Consider the following 20,835-nt stretch of genomic DNA (forward strand, 5'->3'; position numbering starts at 1 on the left):
CAAACTACAGGACACCTCTAAATTATAGAAATTCATAAAATTTAGGCGAAATTTCTCCGAATTTTCAAACACTGGGCACTTGGTCCCTTAGACTAACTCCTTGCTGAATCTACAGAAACCACGTAGGGAGTAAGACACGCTCAGTTATCAAGATCAGAAGAGAAACAGATATAAAATGGCTAATTAAGCTCACAAAAGCATGCAAGACAGCTGAGACAATATTGTTCCAAGTTCTTGTCTCTGGCTCCTACTCCTAGTCATTCTCACCAGTATATAATGAACAACTGCACTACCCAAACTTTAGTACGGCGATGCTCACGCCCATCTCCAAGCTTCTTTTTTATCAAATGAAATGCTTTACTCCTACATTTTAGAGGGAAAAAAAGGCTAGCTCTCATCGCACGCTCGTGCCGGATCTATCCCCAGTCTGCTGCTGCATGCAAATGCAATGCCGTCGCTTGTCCTGTACCTGCATGAAGGACACGCATGTGCGTGCATGAGCAGCTACGAGTAGCTAGCTAGCTGTAGCCTGTAGCTGCAGGCATGTCGGCGCGGAAGAAGCCAAGGAGCCGATGAACACGCCCGGCCGCGCGCATGACGCAAGCACCCCCATCGGCTCTCGGCGCCTCTCGCCCTCTCTCGACGCATCGATCCATCCATGCATCGATCTTCCCGATGCAAAAGTACGTGAGTCTGTTGTGATCATTATTTTGCCTATCTTTTTCATTATTTTGTTGTCGCAGAATAATGAGTTTCCAAAATGTCTGCTCGCTTGGAATTACATTGGACACCACTCAGTTGATTTGTTGTGTCTATTAGCATGGCTTACAAAATATGCTGTTCAGTTGTTTCTGTGCAGATTATTATTTTGTTTTTTTTTGGGTACTTTTGCAGGTTGGTTGAATAAGCCAAAATATTGTTCCGACTGGTTCGTTGTGAGAGAAAATACTGTTCTGGTTGAAAGGCAATGTTCATGTGAACAGTGCTGCGTGATGTGGCTAGCCAGCCCAGCCAGCCGAACGAGCTCTTAGTTTATCTCATTACGTCTTGAAATTCTTTAAAATGCAAAAAATATTACTCGATATATACTGATCACTAACTATTCACGTTATTAATGTGGTGAAACATATTTTCAACCTCTAAGTTGCACGTTTAATTCGATTTGAACACTGGACAACGAAATGGGTAATAGACACCATCTAACGTTCAAAACTAGACAAATTTAGTCTTCTACTAGTTGGGTTCAAAGATGATTCTCTAAAAATGGAAAACTGGTTTGATCTCTAAAAATTTGTAAATAATTTGTTTAAATTAGAAAATATGATTTAGAATTATTTTGTTTTTATTTGTTTTAAAGGATATTGAACACGAGTATGGGCAATAAATAAAGCAATAGGTATATAAAAAATCAGTTGCAAGTAACTATATACATATCATAAAATATGTAGATAACATTTTTACTTGCTTCATATTTTTCTATTTTAAATAAATTATTATGAATTTTAGATAATAAATGAGATCTTGATTATTTTTATGAAATAGTATATAGAAAACCGTCTTTGATACCGACAAGAAGACCAAATTTATCCTGTTTGGACAGTTAGAGAGTGTCTATATATTATTTGGTTTCATAGCTCAAGGTTAAAATCGACTATACCACATAAGTTGGAGGTTGAAAATTTATATTACCCAAAACTACCAACATTTATGTTAGGTTCGTTATGTAAACATAATTTTTGTAGTATGTATATTTTGTGTTATAAATGTTTCTAATATTAGTCCTAATTTTAAAAAATTAACTAAGGTTAGAGTTAGAAGCATATATATCTTGTACTTTTAAGAGTGAACTAATTTAATTTTGACTATTTTTTAAAATCACATATCAACATTTTTATATTCCAAATAGGTTTCGTATTAAAATATATGATGTGGTTAATTTAATAATACTTCCTTGATATATAAATATTAGTATTAGTATGTTTTATATATACTACCTCTTTCTTTTTATACAGCGCACACTCATATTAAGAGTCAAACTTTGAAATATTTGATCAATTATTTGACTAGCAATTTTTACTTATTATAACACAAACTTGATATGGTTAGATTTGTTGTTAATCAATTATCCAATTATCATAAATTTATAAGTGTAAATAATATAAATAAAATAAATATATGGTCAACGTGTATAATTTAGTGACGAGCTTGATTGGATCCGGTGACTAAAGTTTAAGAGGTGTCATATAGGGATGTCGTATGGGTGTTCGGATACTAATAAAAAAACAAATTACTGAATCGTTAGAATCGCGAGACGAATTTATTAAGCCTAAATTAATCCATCATTGTAGCACCACATTGTCAAATTATGAACAACTAGGCTTAAAAAATTCGTCTCGCAAAATAGTCTCAATATGTGCATTTCGTTTCGTAAATAGTCTATATTTAATACTTCATATATATGTTAAACATTCGATGAGCAGAAGGTAGAATCAAACACCCTGCTAACACACGCACAACGAGGGGAAAGATGGATCGATCGCTACCGATGTCGACGAGCAGCAGAGGCAGAGCGATGGGCTTTGGCGGCGACGGAGCAGCGGCTCTGCCTCTGAGCCGCCTCCACGTATGGTTGGCCTCGTACTCCATAAGTGGGGTTGGGTGCATGGTGGGGGCTAGCGGCTAAGTGGTAGCGGGTACGCGCGCCTTTGCTACACGGGTGGGGTCTCCGTCGGTCTCCAAGTCCATCTCCAGCCTCCAGCTCCAAAGGCGACATGGAAAGGGACGGACATGGCATGGAGGCGCGGCTCCTACAGACCAGCAGCAGCTAGCGGCAAGCACGTCAATGGACCCCTGCCTTGAATCTCGCGCAGCAAAACATGCAAGCCTGCAGACAGCTGATGCGGCATGCATGCACGGACGTCGATCGGAATACACACAGCGCCACAGGCAGCGCAGACGCAGGTGCCGGCCCGCGAGCGCCGGTTCGGCAAAGCGGCGGCAGCGGCGCGGCGCATGGGCGGGCGAGAGCTACGTAGCAACCTCCGTCGCCTAGTAGCTGCATGCGCTGCGCTACGGCTCCATCTCCATGCGCATCGCATGCATGAGATCGATGCATGCACCCTCTTTCCGCGACCGCGAGCCCCTACTCTCCATCTATTTCCAGCTTCCTTCCGCGCGTCCGTCGCCAAAACACGAAAGGGTCTCGTCTCGTCACTCGTCAGCAGCAAAGAGGCGGAGCGCACGCACCGGCCGGAACCGGATGATGAGAAAACAGATCGAGCATGCATAACTGACCAGCGGCGTATACGTGCCTGTGCTTTGGCCTTTGGGGATGCATGGGATGAGTTGCCATCCCAAGCAGGACAGGACCCACTACTACTATATATGCTGCATACAGTAGTGCATAATACTCCTCCGAGGCAAGCACTGGTTGCTTTCGTCGATCGCCGCCTATCATGCAAAGCATGCAGCACTTCTTTTATTTTGTCAAGCCATCTAGCGGGCGTGCGAATTAATCAGCACCTCTTGACGGCGACCCACCAACTCCCGTAGCAGTTCCTCTTTTTTCCGCCAGTTCTTCTCTTCGTCTTTCGTCTTCTCTGTTGCTCCGTTTTTTCTCTCCGCTTCCATTTTTCTCTGCCGCTTCGCCGCACGCGGTTTTCGGATTTCCGCCGCGCACTTGCTCCCATTGGCGGACATACGGGGGGGCTGGGGGGGGGGCTGCAGCCCCCCCCCCCCCCCGTGGGCTGCAGACTGCAAAAATTTTTTTAACACGTTTTAGCCTAGCCCAAAACTCACGGCCAGCAGATGGCCTCACGGTCTCACGGAGTCACGACCTCACGCAGAGCAGACGCATCACTGCAGCGCTGCTTCTAGCTTCTCCTCGCGCGTCGCGCAGGCGCAGCATCGCACCCCGCCGCCGCCTGCCACGCCTCCTCACAGGCTCGCGGCTCGCCTGCTCACGCGTCGCGCCTCCCCTCGCTCCTCGCCCCCTCACGGCCTCGCCCCCCTCTGCTCTGCGCATCAGCCAGCGGCCTAGCGCCCAGCGACAGTGAGGATAGGCACCGCCGCGCCGGGCGGCCGGAGCCAGCAGCGTGCAGCCGGTAGCCTGCAGCCAGCGAGGACGGGCGTCGGGCGGCCCGCGGCGACGCGGCCGGTCAGCCAACCAGCCAGGCGGCCAGCCCCCAGGTGGCCTGGTCCTAGGACAGGCTGACAGGTTGAGAACTGATCCCCTCTGTGCGGCTCTGCCCTCTTTAATTTCTCTTTTATTTTTTTCAGTCAGTGATCCGATTGGTTTTACTTTGTAGTTGTAGAATGGAAAAAAATTTTGCTAAGAAAGATGCTTCTACTTCTACTCAAGAGAGTCGAGTTGTGCAAAAAAGACCCCGCATTGAGCTTGATATGAATGATATAGTTGCTGATCCAGGTCTTAGAAAGCCAATTGATGAATTCCACCATGATATTAGGGATGATGCTAGGAGAACATATTTACAGATGAGTCCATATCAACCAAATTGTGAGTATGAAAGAACAGCGGGTAAAACTCAAACTAGAGGTTTTGTTAAATCATGGTTTACTCAATTTGATTGGTTAGAGTACAGTCCTGCCAAGGATGCAGCCTATTGCTTTTATTGCTACCTCTTTAAGCCACCACCAGCAAGCAATTTTGTTGATAATGAGACATTCACCAGAGTAGGGTTCAAAAATTGGAAAAAGGGAAAGGCTTCTTTGCTGAAGCATACTCAATCAATTGATGGCTACCATAGTGCAGCAAGAAAACGAGCAAATGATTTCAAAAATCAAAGGCAAAGTGTAGAACATGTGTGGGCAGTAACAACTACAGCAGAAGAGGAGGCATATAAAGCTCGTTTAACTATAATGTTAGGCATTGCTAGATTTCTTCTTTTGCAAGCTCTGGCATTTCGTGGGCATGATGAGTCTAAAACATCTAAAAATAAAGGGAACTTTTTGGAGATGCTTGATTGGTATAGAAAGAAGGATCCTAAGGCTACACTTGTGATAGCTAAGAATGCTCCAGGGAATAATCAAATGAATTGTCCAACAATTCAAAAAGATTTGGTAAGGGCTTGTGCAGAGGAGACAAGTGAATTAATTAAGAGTGAAATTGGAGATTGTTGGTTTGCGGTGCTTGTTGATGAGGCTCGTGATGCATCAATTAAGGAACAAATGGCCGTGGTTGTGAGGTATATATCATCTATTCGTGTATTTCATTTCTTTTGTTTTGTGGCTTCCATTTAACACTATGTTTCCTTTTGTTTTATAGGTTTGTCAATGATAAAGAAAGTGTGATTGAGAGGTTCCTTGGCCTACAACATGTTTCTGACACCACATCATCTTCACTGAAGGAAGCATTGGTTTCTATGCTTGCAAGATACGGGTTATCTATAGCCAAGATTAGAGGACAGGGATATGATGGAGCTTCAAACATGAGAGGGTAGTTTCATGGGTTACAAAGGCTGGTATTGAATGAAAACCCTTTTGCTTTTTACATCCACTGTTTTGCTCATCAATTGCAGCTTGTGGTAGTTGCTGTAGCCAGATGTTGTGCTTCAACTGATGATTTCTTCAATTATGTCACTTTAGTTGTCAATACTGTTAGTGCTTCTTGCAAGAGAAAAGATCAACTTCTCCAAAAACACCATGAGACTCTTGTTCAGCAATTAGATAGTGGTGAAATATCTCCTGGGAGAGGGAAAAACCAAGAAACTAGTCTTGCTAGGCCTGGTGATACACGATGGGGTACACATCACAAAACATTAGTACGTCTTATGCTCATGTGGGAACCTATGCTTGAGGTGTTAGAGAATATTAGTGATGATGGTACTGATGGGGAAAAAACTATAGCATCTAGATTGATAGAAAAAATGGAGTCATTTCAATTTATGTTCATATTGCATCTAATGATTAGAGTATTGGGGATAACTCAAGACCTATCACAATGTTTGCAAAAGAAAAATCAAAACATTGTTTGTGCAATAGGATTGATTGGTTCTGTGATGAGAAATATAAATGCCATGAGGGAAAATGGTTGGGATGATCTTTTAGAGAAGACAAAAGCCTTTGCTGCCAAACACAATATAGACATTCCTAATATGGAAGATATGATACCAATGAGAGGTCGTTCAAAATGTCGTGGAGCCAAATATGTGACCTACTACCATCATATTCATCATGGGATTTTCAATGTTGTCCTTGATCAAATAATTTGTGAGTTGAACAATTGATTTCTAGAAAGATCAACTCAACTATTGAGATGTGTTGCTTGTCTTGATCCGACAAATGAGTTTGCCAACTTTGAGATAGAGAAATTAGTTGAGCTTGCTAAGATTTATTATGCTGACTTTAGTGATTATGAATGTGAAAAGCTAAGAACTGAGCTTGAAAATTTCATGGATGAAGTCAAACATGATGAAGAATTTTGCTCTTGTATTGATCTTGGTGGCCTTGCTGAGAAGATGGTTAAAACTGATAGACATACATATTTTCCTTTGGTGTATCGCCTCATTGAGCTTGGATTGATATTGCCCGTGGCAACAGCAACAGTTGAAAGAGCCTTCTCTGCTATGAATATTATCAAGATTGACAGGAGGAATAAAATGAATGATGATTGGATGAATAATAGCATGATATGCTATATTGAGTGGGATTTGTTTGCATCCATTGAAGATGATAAAATTTTAAAGCGCTTTCAAGGCTTAAGAAACCGTAAGATAAACTTGCCACCTAAGGTCCCAAGGTGCGTATTGTTTTAGAGCTTTTCTTTGTATTTGTTATCTTGGTTATTGAAGAAGTGTTTGACATTTAAAAATTATGTAGCATTGAGCGTGACGGTTCAAGTGGTGTGAATTCTTAAAGATGGAAGACTCCTTGTATTTGGTACTTTTCTATGCTTATTATCATAATTCTATGTATCTTTGACTTTGAGCACTTTGAATCAATTATCTAATTCTATGCTTATTAGTGTACTGTGTCCAGCGAGCAAAATTTTTTTGGCCTATGTTGTTTAGCCCCCCCTTGGTCCGTTTCTGGATCCGCCACTAGTTACATTGGCAGCTCATAAAAAGCCTCATCCAAAGTCTAAACACCATCACAAACAGACTGATAATCACCACATTCTTCCAAGAACCAGTCTTACCACCCTGAGGGGATGCTTTCACCATAATCAGCAGGGACCAGTTTAGGCGAGGGAGTTGCTGCTCCAACATAGGCATTGAAATGTCTAAGTGCATAGTCATAGTTGTTGTACTTCTTGTGTATAGCAGTTTTGAACCCAAGCACTTGTTCACTACACTCATGCCAAGACATGTAAATACCAGGTTTCTTCCTGTTGAAAACAACATAGCAAGGGCCCATTTCCTAGTGAAAGTGAAGAAAATAGCCATCAATCAGATTCAAACTAACTAACAAAACGAGTAGTAATAGTAGTAGTAGAGGTAGAGGCCTTAGAAATATTTCAATCATCATTTGATCAAGAACTTAGAGCATAAAGGCATCATAAACATAGTGAGCATATATAAAAATAGTGAGCATATAGAAAAAGACAGTAGGGGTGGCTGGTAATGATGCCAAGTTCCTCATAAGTTCATGATCATCAGCTCATATTTCAGATAATTTCTGGAGTTGGATAATTTCATCATTGGCAAAAGAGAGAGGAGAGGAGAGGAGAGTTGGCCAAAAAAACAAATGTTGCTTCCTAGACATAGAGGAGAGGAAAATGTGGTTAAAAAAGCAGCTGTTGCTTCTCAAACATAGAGCAAGGGCCTAGGGCCACTATCTGATGAATCATGAGATGTGGCATTATATCAAAAAAGCGGGAGGTAAACACATCTCTAGTTGGTTTTGGGTCTCCACCATGAAATCATGTAGGTCACTCAACTCTTTCTTGCCAATCGTCTTCTGTGAGATCTTCGTAAAGAAGTAGCACATGCGGGTGATGGCCATTTTCAAGAACTCTAGCTTTATAGCCCTAATTGCAATGGGTAGGAACACTATCAGCATCACATGACAATCGTGAGCCCTTAAGTTTTTTATTGATAGGTCCTTCATCGACACAAGCCTCTTTATGTTCGATGAAAACCCAGTTAGAACTTTGATCCCCCTGAGGAAATTGCATATCGCCCTCCTCTCTTCTAGGATCAGGTTGAAGCTAGCCGCAGGCATAGTGTATTTTCCATTACCCTTAGGTACCGGGTGAAGCTTTGCCTTCACATTTAGCTACACCATGTCTTTCCATGATTTCAGACCATCCTTTGTCTTGCCTGTGTTTGTCAAGGTAGCAATGAGACTCTCAAAGATATTCTTCTGCACGTGCATAGCATCAATGGCATGGGGAACCTCCAAGTTCGACCAATAAGGCAGATACTAAAAAAATCGACCGTTTCTTGAAAGGTACGTCAGTGATAGGAAGTGTGCTTCTATCTTTCTTCATCCCATCCGAATTCTTCTTTCCGAGGACACACGTATGTTTTTCACCATTTCAAACACGTGTTGCCCATTTTTACGTCTCTCCAGAGGGGGTTCATTCTCTGGCTTGTTGTCATAATATCTGAAGTATATCTTGCTGCGGTATTTGTGATTTGTCTTTACGAAGCGTCAGTACCTTAGGTAAACTATCTTCTTGGATACATCCAGGTACACCCATGTAGTACCATCCAAGTAGACAAAGTATCATGTCTTCCCTTTGATATGTCCAAACAAAGCAAACAACGTGGGGTAATCATTGGTAGTAACGAAGATCATGGCTCTACATATGAAGTCCTCCTTTCAGAATGCATCATACATCGGCTCCCCATGCCTCCATAGCCTCTTCATTTCTTGCATCAAAGGCTTGAGGAACACATCTATATCAATGTCTACTTGTTTCGGACTCAAAATGAGAATAGTGAGTAGAAGGTACTTTCTCTTCTGACATAGCCACATTGGGATGTTGTACATGGTCAAGATCACTGGCCATGTGCTATGGTCATTGGTCCTTTCATTGAAGGGATTCATTCCATCGGTGCTTAAGCCAAGCCGTACATTCCTTGGGTCAATGCTGAATTCATTGTACTTGTCATCGAAGTGTTGCCACTGAATACCATCGGCCGGGTGTGCAATCACATCATCAACCACCTTGTGCTCATCATCCCACCATGTCATGAGTGTGGCTTCCTTAGGGTTTAAGAACATACGCTTCAAGCGGTCGACCACTGGTAGGTACCACATTACCAAGGTAAGAATTCTTCTCTGCTTTGCATCGTTGCCTAATAGAGTGTCCTCTGGGGGTTGAGAATCTTGTACCACCTTTTTCCCACCCTTCTTCCTCTTGTTCCCTGTGGAGGCTTCATCCCCGTCGTAAAGGTCGTTGTTCTTGTACCAACTGGACCCACACCTGGGGCATTTATCTAGTGACTTGAATGTGTCGCCACAAAAAAAGGATATAGTGGTTGGGGCATGCATGGATTTTTTCAACCTTATTGTCAATGGACTTATAACTTCTTCGCTTGGTATGTGTTGGCGGGAACTGAGTTTCGCTATGGCAGCAACCATGATAGGAGATGTAATAGATCATTGAAACTACAGTCTGACCAGCCGTACTTAGCCTTTAGGATGAGTAGCTCAAGCACAAATCGTAGCAATGTCCATTGTGTTGGACAACCCTTTTCAACACCATGACTAGAAATTATAACAGAGCAACTATTCATCATTTCTATTTTAAGAGATTATCTTCATAGACCTTTTTATTTTATTCAGCTCTTAAAAGAAATTAAAGCAAACTAGACACACTTTCTTTATTTTGTTTTTATTTTTAGACCACACATTATAACTATATATTTTTATAAAAATAACTTTTTATTTTATTTTTAGTTTTTCATCTTTTTTTAATATATATAAAAAGTAAACTAAGAATAATAAAAGGAAAAGAAATGCTTATCTAAATACATGGGGATGCCTTCTCCCTGAAGCTAGTTGTTGTCGTGGTTGCTCAACGAGGTGGCCGGATGTGGAGATGCGGGGACAAAGCCTCCTAAATTTAATTTTGCTGTTGCTATTGTTGCTGGAGGCTGGCCATCTTGTGTCCCATGCTTACCTGCCATTGTGTATGATTATATAACGTACCTTGTATGGCAACATTTGTCTCTTCAATGGTTGCGAGTCTGTTGTCGAAGAGGTGGAAGGCCTCCTAAGAGTCATAATTGCCTCGGCCAGAGAAAGGCATATGTCCTCTCTGATGCCCACTTGAGTTTGCTTCATAATCTTGCCCTTGGTAGTTGTGGAAGTTCATTGATCAAGTACCTCAGTTCGCTCTTGAAGATGAGGATTTTTGAGGTGGCGCCTTCTGGCGCTTCCACTGGTGGTGCCACCTTATTTTGCCAAACCCATCTAGGTTTTGAGTTTGATTTAGGTTTGACAGGTTCATTCTTTCTTGACTTGTTCCTCCTCCTTGTTCAACGTTTCAAAGTCAACCATTAGTAGTAGAAACTAGCGACATCTTATGTGCATCATTATTACCGGTTCAGAACTTTCACTTGTGCAATTTGGGGGATCGATTACCCCACACTTTGCTCAAAGTGTGTTTTGTTCATAAAGACAAGGTAGAGATCAAGTGCATGGGCTCTATTGGTGGAAAATACCAACATAACCAAATCTTTATTTATTTTTCTCTTTAGCCTTAGGCACATCGAATCATGTTATGGTTGACGTTATGTGCATTCATTCTTACAATATGGGTGATAAGATTAGAAGGATGGGGATGGATATGACATTTGAATACATTTGTCAAAAAGAGTGAAGTTACTTAACCTATGGAAGGATTGTCCATCTTTAAATAATGTATCAAAGATAAGATATGCAACATTTTTGCTCATTTGGTTAAGACTATGAAACCACGAAAGTGGTGCTATGAATAAGCTTAAAGAACAAGGCATGTTGAGTTAATCAGGTTGAATCAAGCAAAATTATAACTCAAACATTTTTGTTTCTTTATTTATGTGCATACCAAGATCAAAGGGAAGCTTCAAATAATGACCACTTATCTTAGGATGTTACCTTCATCATTGGAGCGTGATGACACCATGTGACGAAGGTAGATGACTGTGGTGGTCTTTTCTTCGTGCTTGAAGCTTTTCTTGCTTGAGCTATTCATGAACATCATGTCTCCTATATTGTATTCATTTCTCATCCTTTTATTATGCCATCTTTTTCTTCTTTATTTTGTGGATCTCGGCACTTTGTTTGGACCTTCTGCTCCTTTTATTGCTTCTTCTCTACAAAGGATTAGTAGACAACACATACCCAAAGAAATATACAAATGATTCAAAGTAAGGATAGTGTTGTCATAGAGCTAAAGGTCATCCTCTATACTATAATAGAGTTGGTTTTAACATTTTAATTAGCATAGAATCTTTATCCCATGTTTTAAATAATGTGCCTTTATTGTTCACCACTACTTCAAATTTCCAACAAGGTTAAGGCAAAGATGTGTCAAATTGTTTTGAAAATTTCCTCAAACCTTGGTTTGTTTCTACAAATGATTTCCTAACATTCCCTATCTGTACAACCGAATTCTATACAAGTATATTTTGATCCAATGATTATGTTCGAATAGTATTCTAAAGCATAGTTATAACAGAACAAGGAAGCTTGAAAGGCTCATGAGATTTATTCGAGTAGAAACAAGAATATGTATGGTGAACCAAAGAAGCATGATTATTTAAATTTTTACTTGTTAGAGATTTAACAAGTTGAGCACATCATAAAGGTAGGTATGACTAAGACAACCTAGCAACATGGCATGAGATGTTTTGAAGAACTTCATCCCTCATACTTGAATTTTGTGAAATGCAGAATCAAGTTTGGATGATAGAATTCTCCTATGAATGTGATTCTATATTGCATAATGCTTGGTCAGATATACCTTATGTTTTACTTCTTTTTATTGAAATGATTAGTGACAAACATACCTGAAGGAGGTTTATCCAATTTACCTATGGGCGAGAGCTCATAGTTCATTGAGCAGGACCTTTTCTTGTATTAAGCTTTTCTTTACAGCATTCGGACAGTTGCATGATCTTCCCCCCATCAACCCTTCTTTGATTTATGTTGATTCTTGGTTGACGAGTTGGTGTTCATTGGAGATGCGAACTCAAGTTCCTCCTTGATTGTCTAGCAGCGTGGAGGAGAGTTGTTCTTCTTTGTTTGTGAGTGATTTGCCAGCCGTCTTTATGGTCAAAGAAGGAACCTCATTGGTACATGCATGCCAGCTTCATCTCAATGACTTAGGAATATTGTCTTTTGACCATGGTTATGGCCTTATGAGACACCATCGATAGACCTCCATTAATTACTGATGTTTGTTGATACGAGGATGCATGCCATGATGTAGTGGCATTTGTCATCCTAGTCCTTGCCATCGATGTGCAAGTTGGTCTTTTTGAATGTGATGAAAGCAGGCATATTCTGGCTAATACAAGGTGGGTTGCATCTTGCTTCTCATCATCATCCTAGCTTGAGTCTTGGAAAGGCTCAATGCTATGTTGTCTTTAACTTTGCTCATGTCCTATTGATTTGTCCATCCACTTTCTATGAGTGAGTGCTTTTTATGGCACTCATCTTCTTCCCTTTTGTACCATTACTGAAGTGATGATTTGGTTTGGGTTTGTAAGTTTATACCAAACCATGAACATACATAGCTTTTATTGATTTTTCCTATAAAATGTTAGTGGACACATACCCGAGGGAATACAATGAATTTGAAACACGGGTTGTTGTCCATAACTTTTGTAATTTTTCCTCTATGCTAACGAAAGAATGGTTTTAGGATTACTTTAGCATAGATTCTGTTTATCATGTTCTTATAGCAATTTTCATGTGTTCGTTGCATTCTAACATGGTTCAAGGCAAAGATAACTTGCAACAAGAGATCAGTGAATAAACCTTGATACTCATAGTTCTTCCTTCCATGAAGAATGAGTTGGGTCTTCTTTGCACAAAGTTATTAGAGTTCATCACATGCCTTGATTCATCTTTGATGTGAATTCATCTCTTGACTTACCCAGATTGAATTTGAGAGTTTTCTCCAGAGGTTAGTCCAACAAAATATCCAGTGTCTATACAAGCAACTTTTAGTTCAATAACCAAACTAGACTCCATGTCCAATTTTGATTAAGGAAGGCATTTCAACCTAAGCACCACGCTTAATTTAAAAGCCAATGAAAGTATGTCGAGTACTTCCAAACCAAAGCATACTATAGCAGACAAAGGTAGCATGAAAGCACTATAGAGATTTATTCAAATAGAGATGAAAAAGAGCATGATCATGGTGAGTAATGTATTATTTTTTAATAAAGATGCAAGCAATATGGATGTATGCAAGGAACTAAACATGTTGTGGATTTGAAATGAGAAAACTTAAACTAAGCAGAAGTGTATGCATGGGTTATTCAAAGAAAACATGCAATGGAATGCAATAATTTAAAAGATAACTACTCATCAAGTTTAAAGTCCTTGAGCATGACTATCTCACCTTTCTTGATCATACTTACTATAACTCACATGATGGAATTTGTTAGTAGTGCAGCGTCTATTTTCATCACTTGAGATGTGATTCGAATTCTTGTGACATCGACCTTTTTCTCCAATCTACACATGGTTAGAGAATATATATGTCTATATAAACATGTGAGATGGCAGGGTTCCAGTGTTGATGGATCTTGAATGTTCAGGCACCATGGGGTTCTTTGGTGTTTCTTCTCTTCTTGTGGAAGCTTGTCAAAAGGTTGAAATGGCGTTTGTTGTCCTATCTTATTCTACAATTCAACAGAATAGGGGTAATCCTACTAAAGCTAGCGGTATGTTAATGATCTAAATCTTTACACCAATTGTTTTCCCGGCAACGGCGCCAAAAATGCTTGTTGGTATTTATTAATGCAAATAGAATATGAAGGGTTTCGCAAGCACACATAATACCGTTGTAACATTTTACCGGGAGTATTCCAGGTATCGTTATTTATATTTTGCCACACGAAAACAATGAAACAAAGATTATTGAATAACCAAGGAGTATCTACTAGTCAACATATCAGGATAGCTAGACTAGGGGTAAATGTAATAATAGGAATTATGTATAATGACACTCAGGGGATAGATCACTAAGACAATGCGAACTAGTTAACTCAGGAGAACAATGGATAAGGTAGATTCCTATGACATTCTTATTACATGGTCCAAGTATATATACATCCAACTATAGCTAAGACTAACTCTACTCTTGTGCACTTTGGGACGCCTCTTAGACAGTAGAGCACCATAAAAGGATAACTCTACTAACGCGACTATGGTCCTACAATTTAAGAACCTGCTCCATTTGGTATGGACTATGAAGGATAGACGGGGCTGTCACCTCCCGCTGCTACCACACAACCAGGGAACAGGGTGTACTCACAGGCAGAGCATCGTATAAGCACCATGCTTACACAAGGCTCGGCTACTTAGCCCAACCGGTAAACTAGCAAGCTAAGCGCTCTATGAACCCACACGCACAAGTAATGTTAGCCTTAACTAAGCAAGATATATATTCAAAGTAAGCATAGCCATGTAGATAGGAATATGATAAATTGATAATAAGTCTTATAAGATGTAGAAGTGAAGATACAAGACTTTGCCGAGCCTCCAAGACTAGATCCAGAACTTGAGCATGAGCCCAGCTCGACCCTCACTCCCGAGCTACTAATCTACTACATTGAAGAGTTCTAGACCTAATCCTCCTGGTGTGTGTTGATCTGAATGAGAGATATGAATTAGGGTTTCAGGATGTCTCCCAAGAGGGGGTACAGGGCTATATATATAGGGGTTAGCGTCAATTCTAGACCCTCGGATCAAACCGACTTGAATAAATGGCGTAGATGCAATCTTTAAGGCCATGGAGAATCGACATAGCTAGGCAGAGGCTGACAGGTGGCCCCATAGGCTGGCCAGCCTAGAAGCCTCTCGCAGTCTTCTTTGGTGTGGTGTCCTCTGGTATCCTCTATAACCTTCTGTAGTTGTTTACGTCGCGGTTAAGCGCGATTAAGTCTCACATTTGGGTCCACCTTGACGCTTTTCGAATAAATGCTCCTGCAAACACAGATTCACCAAAACTTGTGAAATTTATTAGTTTAAACCCCTAGACCTATGTTTGGTGATGGAATTAAGTAAATATGCGGATAATATTGATGGTTTATGATTGATGTTAACGACCGTCAACAACAACAATTAGCAATAATTAATATTTTACCCAATATCTTTCATGCAAACCCTAGTCCAATTTCATCAAACATAAATTTACAAAAATGAAATTAATAAAAAAAACTAACCCTAGATCTAGTTCTAGATGCACATGAAGCATCCATAAAAGTATCTAATTGTTCACTAAAATCAAGAAACATCGACCAAATAAGGGTATGATCTTATTGCCATACCTAATTTACTCTAGTACCTTCAAAACTTGGGTCTAATTTGCGTCATAAGTAGCTCAAGCACCATAGAAGAGAGAGAAAAGCAAAAGTCTAGTTACTCACTAACCAACTATTAAAACTTTAAAAAAAGTTTAGAATAGTATTTCTTTACCTTTTACAACCTCTTCACCAAAGAATTTGAGACCAAAACCTTTCCCTTAGTAGAATAATTTTTGGAAGGTGCCCAAGGCCTCCCAAACCTTTTTTCTCGAGTAAGAGTGAGTGACCCGAGGAGAAAGAATGGGGCTCCAGCCTTTTATACGTGGAGCATTTGTAGGGGCGGCTGGTGATTGAGCCGCCCCTACAAATTGCAACAGTGGGTGCGGCTGGTCTCATAGATCCTGAGCACGCCCACTATAGGGACGGCTCCATCCTCAGCCATTGCTACAAACCTTTTTTTAGTAGTGTTAAGCCAAAGAATAAAAAACTACCATGCTCTTTCGTTAATATAAAAAAAAACAAGGAGCACCATAGGGTAAGCATATCCAAGAGTTCACAATAAAGCTCCAAATCTAGAATTTTTTGTAAGAATAAAAAAAATCCATTTCTAATAGTTCCTAATCATAGCTCCCAATCTTTTGTCACTCGTAAAAAATCACCGAACTCGTGGATATATCCGCACGTCTTCTACGCGCGTATCAGTCTGTCAATCTAAGGTGGAAGGGTGTGAGAAAGAATGAAGAGTAGGAAATGATTCCTGATGCAAATGTACAAAACATAAATAATATATAAAAGTTGTTAGGATAATTTAGAAATAGTATAAGATTCCTAATGTAAAATTATTTTCTATATTTTGGCATTGAAACTGTTGGAGATGGTCCTATTTATTTCTCCTAATACTTTTTGTTTTAGGAAGAAATTCTTGGGAACTCTTAGAGATACTGTTAGTTCAATGGCTAAAATAAATAAAAAAAGTTAAAATAATACTAGTATTAAAGAGATCTAATAGAGCCAAGGCTGTGTTTCTTTTATTTTTTTGAATCAACCAAGGCTGTGTTTCTTTAGATGGTGTTGGGAGCTAATCTCTCACGCACGCAAACTGAATGACTCAGTAGCGCATGATTAATTAACCATATTGATCTATTTAAAAAATAGATTAATATGGTTTTAAAAACAACTCTTCTATCAGCATGTTTATTTGTGGGTTTCAGTCAGGCCTTATCAACCATGATATAGTATTTTTCTCTCACGACAAACCAGCACCAGTCGGACTTATCAGCTCAAAAACTAACCAGCGAACACGCTGTATATAAAACTTTTGTGAAAAATGCACCATTTAGTAGTTTGGGAAGCGTGCACGTGAAAAACGAGGAAGATGAGTTGGGAAAGTAGGAACAACACAAGATAACTTTGGTGGAACAAGACTTCAAGCTAAAAACCCAGTTTATTACGCTGGGAATATTTTTTATTTGACCCTAGATCAAAATTGAACAATTGTTGTACTTTCTAGAAATTACTGGAGCACGTGGTCCATAGAGATATTTAAGTTAGTGTATCTTTTGTGGGCAAAATAGGGAAATATGGATTGGGTTTTGTGCGGTGTCAACTTGCAAACAGCTATCGATTACTCAGCGGCTTGACGTTCAATACTATTCAGGGCCAACAAAGTCAACAAAAAAATGAGAATAAAAATGATGTCCCTCGTTAAGGGCCCCTTTGGCACGACTCATCCAAAACGACTTTATCGGTGAAGCCAAAGCCGGTGAAGCCAGAAAAATTGGCTTTTTCTGGCTTCTAGTTCATTTTAACCCGACTTATAAAACGGCTTCACGCTACAGTGCCTCGATTTACGCAAAATAGATGAAGCCGAAGCCAGCATAAGCCGTGCCAAAGAGGCCCTAAATGGTGTAGTCCATGTAGGTGAGGGTGGGAGGGTAGGTGAGGGTAGAATAGGGAGAAATTTGAATGATAAGTGATTGATGAGATAATTAATACACTATAGTAACAACTATTTTGGGACAGATTTTAAATTCTATAAATATAAATATTTTGGGATGGATAAAGTAAAATATATATATACCCTCCGTCCTAAAATATAGATCACAGCTGTTTTTCTATGGTGTTTTAGTAATACAAGGTCTGCATACAGGCATGAATACAATTAAGTAGGACATCCCCTGTCCAAAAGTAGTTTTTTCTAAACCCTTGTTGACAGTTGTTGAGTACCAACTTTAGCCGTCAACTCATGCATAAAAGAATACAAAATATAATATCAAACTGTAACATCCTGAAAATTTTGAAGTAAAATTCGAAGACTAAAAATTGGAGAACAATTTTTTTTGCAAAAACTGGCATCATGCTGGATCTTTCTCGAGTTCATTTTTATTTTTACACCACTGCCAACAAATCAATTGTGCTAATATTTGAATTTCAAATCATTTTGGATAGTTAAAACCCTCAAGAGAAAAAATAAAAATCCTTTCGAAGTCTGAGATCCATCCCTAGGCTAATTTTTTCTTCCTTTCACTTTCCCTCTTTTCTTCACCTTGGCCCAACCATACTTCTTCCCTCCCTCTTTGTCCTCTCTTCCCCTCCACTACACCACAACACCAATATAGTGTCACATGTCCTCTCTTCCCCTCCATTTTGCAGCCTAGCCCACCTTGGCCCCCTTGCGCCATAAGTCCACTTTACCTCCCTCCCACCTTTCTTCGCACTCTCGCTAGCGCCCATCCACTCGCGCACGTGCTCCAGATTGGCGCCGATTCAGGGCCACCTATCAGCCACGCACAGTGCAGCGGCCGCAAGCCAACACGCGCGGCGGTGCCCTTCCCCGCACCATCCTTCCACCCAGTGGACCGACGCCCGCGCCGCCCCTCATCCATGCCGCTGACGCCGGCTGCCTCTGTACATCCCCGACCCGCACACGTCGCGCCGGCTTTTCGATCTCCTTTCTCCCCTGCCCGCTGACGTCATCATTGTCCTTATGCCCTTGCCACGTGAAAGCTCTAGTTTGGTTTTGGTTAATTGATGAAACCCTAAGTTCTAACCTAGTTTATCAAAGTGATCATGAGATAGGTAGCACTACTCTAAGTGATGAAGCAATGACGAAGATCGTGACAATGGTGATGGCATGGTTATGATCAAAGGCTTGAACTTGGAAAAGAAGAAAGAGAAAAACAAAAGGCTCAAGGCAAAGGTATAAAATGTAGGAGCCATTTTGTTTTAGTGATCAAGACACTTAGTGAGTGTGATCACATTTAGGATAGATAGCCGTACTATTAAGAGGAGTGAAACTCGTATCGAAATGTGGTTATCAAAGTGCCACTAGATGCTCTAATTCATTGCACATGCATTTAGGATCTAGTGGAGTGCTAACACCCTTGAAAATGTTTGTGAAAATATGCTAACACATGTGCACAAGGTGATACACTTGGTGGTTGGCACATTTGAGCAAGGGTGAAGGAGATAGAGATGATAGAAGGTCAGTCTCGCTGTTTCACAACTGACCGGATGCTAGTCTCGGGGGGGACTGGCGCGTCTGATCAGGCGTGGCAGTGATAACCTGGCGTCGGTCATACGACCGGACGCTGGGCCACTGACTGACCAGACACTGGAAGGAAGTGTCCAGTCAGAGCTGACGTAGCTACACAGAAATTAGGGTAACTAACCGGACGCTGGTTGTGTCCGGTCAAGTGCCACCGGACGTGTCCGATTGAAGAAAACCGGTTTTGGAACCTTACTGTAAACGACCGGACGCTGGGGGTTTAGCGTCCGGTCACTTGTGCCGGAGCGTCCGGTCAACTATCGACCGATGAGATCTAGAGGTCATAGTTAAATAAAGATTGACACGTGGCCGACGACGGGCGATTGGACGCTAGGTCCAGCGTCCGGTCAATATGATCGGAGTGTCCGGTCACCCCGATTAGTGCCCAGTGAAGGGGTACAACGACTCTATTTCATGGGGGCTTCTATTTAAGCCCCATGGCCAGCTCAAGCTCACTCTCTTGGCCATTTGCATTGACATAGCAACCTTGTGAGCTTAGCCAAAGCCCTCCCACTCATCTCCATCATTGTTTCATCATCATTGTGAGATTAGGAGAGAATCCAAGTGCATTGCTTGAGTGATTGCATCTAGTGACACTTGGCATTCGTGTTTTGCTACGAGATTCACTTGTTACTCTTGGTGGTTGCCGCCACCTAGATGGCTTGGAGCTACGAGGATCGTTGAGCGGAGGTTGGTAATTCTCTCCAGCTCCGATCGTGGTGATTATGAGGGGTCTTGTGCCTTCCCCGGCGGAGAGCCGAAAGGTAACTCTAGTGGATTGCTTGTGTCATTGAGTTACCTCACTTATGGGTAGATTCTTATGGTGTTCAATTGTGTGGACGAGGTTCATGCAACACATCTTAGCCGTCGAACCACCAAGTGTTGGTCGACACAACGGGGACTAGCGTGCCAGCAAGCACGTGAACCTCGGGAGAAAAATTGGTTGTCTCTTGCCTTTTGGTATTCTCCCGGTGATTGATTTAGTATTTATCTAGTGATTGGTTCACTCCTCTACACAGCGATATAATCACCCTACTCACTCATTTATATTCTTGCAAACTAGTTGTGGCAAGCTCTTTAGTGTAATTAGAATTGAAAGCTTGCTTTGTTATTTTAAGTTCATCTAGTGGAGCTCTTTAGAGTAGCAAGATTGAGAGCTCTTAGTGAGTAGTAACATTGCAAGTTGTGTGCCTAGTAATCATTGCAACTAGAATTGTTGGACAGGTGGCTTGCAACCCTTGTAGAGCTAGAGCAAGTTTGTATTTCACTATTTGTCATACTAATCAAATTGCTTTAGTTGATTTGTAGATTTTTAAATAGGCTATTCACCCCCCCCTCTAGCCATATTTGGACCTTTCAAGTGGTATCAGAGCCGTGGTCACCGTTTGATTGAAGGCTTAACAACCTTGGTGTCAAATTATGGCTCAAGTTGTGTTCAACCACATGGGAGGTAAACCACCGTTCTTTGATGGCACATGCTATGATTATTGGAAGAGAGAGATGAGGATGTATCTTGGTTCAATCAATGATCAAGTATGGGAAGTGACCAAGAATGATTATGCTATCATTGATCCCGATGATCCCACCAACAAGATAAGATCAACAAGCAATGCAATACAATGGCTCTCAACACAATATACAATGCCATTGATTCCAAGGTGTTTGAGCAAATCAAGGATTGTGAAAGAGCAAATGAGGTGTGAAAAAGATTGGAAGAAACATATGAGGGCACACCGGTGGTGAAGAGTGCCAAGTTATACATTCTCAAGGACAAGTTGACAACTTTCAAGATGAAGGATGATGAGAGCATTCCGGAGATGTTCCATCGATTGCAAGTCATTGTCAACGACTTGA

The 20,835-nt window shown here is 40.8% G+C and overlaps 1 protein-coding gene across 1 annotated transcript in view; it reads left to right on the top strand.

The window, feature by feature from the left end:
• The first annotated feature begins 4,314 nt into the window (after positions 1 to 4,314).
• The window catches only part of LOC136534499 (uncharacterized), a 34,565-nt gene continuing 18,044 nt past the window's right edge, over positions 4,315 to 20,835 (top strand). Inside the window, exons 1-5 of the mRNA XM_066526925.1 lie at positions 4,315 to 5,204; positions 5,285 to 5,375; positions 5,538 to 5,841; positions 6,001 to 6,138; positions 6,253 to 6,749. Of these exons, the coding sequence (XP_066383022.1) occupies positions 4,315 to 5,204; positions 5,285 to 5,375; positions 5,538 to 5,841; positions 6,001 to 6,138; positions 6,253 to 6,749 (1,920 nt within the window). The remainder of the gene's footprint in view (positions 5,205 to 5,284; positions 5,376 to 5,537; positions 5,842 to 6,000; positions 6,139 to 6,252; positions 6,750 to 20,835) is intronic.

The sequence above is a fragment of the Miscanthus floridulus genome, unplaced genomic scaffold, assembly GCF_019320115.1.
Source record: "Miscanthus floridulus cultivar M001 unplaced genomic scaffold, ASM1932011v1 os_2002_1_2, whole genome shotgun sequence".
Classification (NCBI taxonomy): Eukaryota; Viridiplantae; Streptophyta; class Magnoliopsida; order Poales; family Poaceae; genus Miscanthus; species Miscanthus floridulus.